The 2262-nt window shown below is 44.0% G+C and overlaps 1 protein-coding gene across 1 annotated transcript in view; it reads right to left on the minus strand.

Annotated features, from left to right (window-relative positions):
- Positions 1–1665: 1665 nt before the first annotated feature.
- Positions 1666–2262, minus strand: part of emc4 (ER membrane protein complex subunit 4) — a 3207-nt gene continuing 2610 nt past the window's right edge. Inside the window, exons 4-5 of the mRNA XM_016492887.1 lie at positions 1987–2187; positions 1666–1909 (exon numbers count right to left, since the gene is read on the minus strand). Of these exons, the coding sequence (XP_016348373.1) occupies positions 1874–1909; positions 1987–2187 (237 nt within the window). The 3' untranslated portion in view covers positions 1666–1873. The remainder of the gene's footprint in view (positions 1910–1986; positions 2188–2262) is intronic.

Raw genomic sequence — 2262 nt, forward strand, 5'->3', positions numbered from 1 at the left:
CATGTAGCGCTTGTAACCGTACAGATTGCGTCATGTAGTGCTTTTAACTGTACAGAATGCGTCATGTAGCGCTTTTAACCGTACAGATTGCGTCATGTAGCACTTTTAACCGTACAGATTGAGTCATGTAGCAATTTTAACCGTACAGATTGCATCATGTAGCACTTTTAACCGTACAGATTGTGTCATGTAGCGCTTGTAACCATACAGATTGCTCCATGTAGCGCTTGTAACCGTACAGATTGCGTCATGTAGCGCTTTTAACCGTACAGATTGCGTCATGTAGCGCTTTTAACCGTACAGATTGCGTCATGTAGCGCTTTTAACCGTACAGATTGCGTCATGTAGCGCTTTTAACCGTACAGATTTTATCATGTAGCGCTTGTAACCGTACAGATTGCGTCATGTAGCGCTTTTAACCGTACAGATTGCGCCATGTAGCACTTTTAACCGTTCAGATTGCGATGTAGCGTAATGTAGCGCTTTTAACCGTACAAATTGCGCCATGTAGCACTTTTAACCGTACAAATTGCGCCATGTAGCGCTTTTTACCGTACAGATTGCGCCATGTAGCGCTTTTAACTGTACAGATTGCGTCATGTAGCGTAATGTAGAGCTTTTAACCGTAAAATTTGCGCCATGTAGTGCTTTTAACCGTACAAATTGCGCCATGTAGCGCTTTTAACCGTACAGATTGCTTCATGTAGTGCTTTTAACCATACAGATTGCTCCATGTAGCGCTTGTAACCGTACAGATTGCTCCATGTAGCGCTTGTAACCATACAGATTGCGTCATGTAGTGCTTTTAACTGTACAGATTGCATCATGTAGCGCTTTTAACCGTACAGATTGCGCCATGTAGCGCTTTTAATCGTTCAGATTGCGTCATGTAGCGTCATGTAACGCTTTTAACCGTACAGATTGCGTCATGTAGCGCTTTTAACCGTACAGATTGCACTGTCTCTCGCAGTTATATCGTTGGGTAATTATACTGTATATAAAATGCGGGTATCAGGGAGCCACTATTGATATGCGGGGCTTTGAAACTGCTTACGAATGCACGATCGTTTTACTTTCGAGATTTGCGATCGCACGTGCTCTGTGTAAACTACAGCGGCAGTACTTACCACACATTTTACAAGATCAGATGCTTGTCAGTGGTGCTCAGGATCTGTAAATCATTTGCCTTTATCCTCAGTCATCTCTCCTTACTCTGTTTATGTGGTAAGTGAAATCTTATGTCCTGTGATGTAACAGGCTACTGCTAGAAAGCAGCTAACCATGTCCCTTTAGTGGCTCGCGTTATTTTACTAGAACGTGCATTATTTGTTTTCCGTGCCTTTCTGAATACAGACACCGACCCATCCCTGCACAGCCTGGAACATTACATTTGTTTCCGTGATCTGCCATTTTCGCTATTATCCTCGCTTGTTTCTTCACAACACCTGCAGAACTTTTGATGATTCGGCTGGCGGCTGGCGTAGAACATAGGTGGGTATATGCAAATGTTGGGGGCGTAACTATTAGTGACTGTAACGTCACAGCCTATTTTTCAGTGGTCTTTTGCATTCTCGAGATTTACATAAGGAGGAGGAAACAATGGTGTTTGAGGCTCACGGTATGTCATTTCCATGTACAGAACTGTTATTATTCAACTATGCCAAGTAAATGCAGTTTTCCATTCTATGGCACCTTTAAGGCCGGTAAACAAACTTTATTAATTTGAAGCAAACCACAAAACAAAACAACACACATCAGCATCACTACAAATCATCACTATAACCTAATTATCAGCATAGATGGGGTTAAACTGTTCTTGTTAAATACACTGTGTCTGTGTGTGTGTGTGTGTGTGTGTGTGTGTGTGAGAGCGTCACATGACCATCCCTCCGCCCATGATCTCCAGTCTCTGTAGAAGACAAACACAAACGAGTGAGAGGAATGTGAAAGCACACACAAACACGAGCTCATTAATTATTCACGCACCTGAGGCGGCTCTATGAACGCCAGCCAATCAGATGAGTGCGTCGGGAGGAGCCCCATTGATTGACACTTGTAGATGGCCAGTGCAGATCCCAGCAGATTCCCGATCAGATACACCAGACCCTGCAGCCACTGCTGACTGGAGCTCTCCAACAGCTTAAACGCTTCACACACACACACACACACGAGAGCCTGTCGTTTATGATGAGTGTGTGTGTGTCTGTGTCTGTGTGTGTGTGTGTGTGTGTGTGTGAGAGAGAGAGAGAGAGGGAGAGGGAG

Source organism: Sinocyclocheilus anshuiensis, unplaced genomic scaffold (genome assembly GCF_001515605.1).
Source record: "Sinocyclocheilus anshuiensis isolate Anshui unplaced genomic scaffold, SAMN03320099.WGS_v1.1 scaffold1050, whole genome shotgun sequence".
NCBI lineage: Eukaryota > Metazoa > Chordata > Actinopteri > Cypriniformes > Cyprinidae > Sinocyclocheilus > Sinocyclocheilus anshuiensis.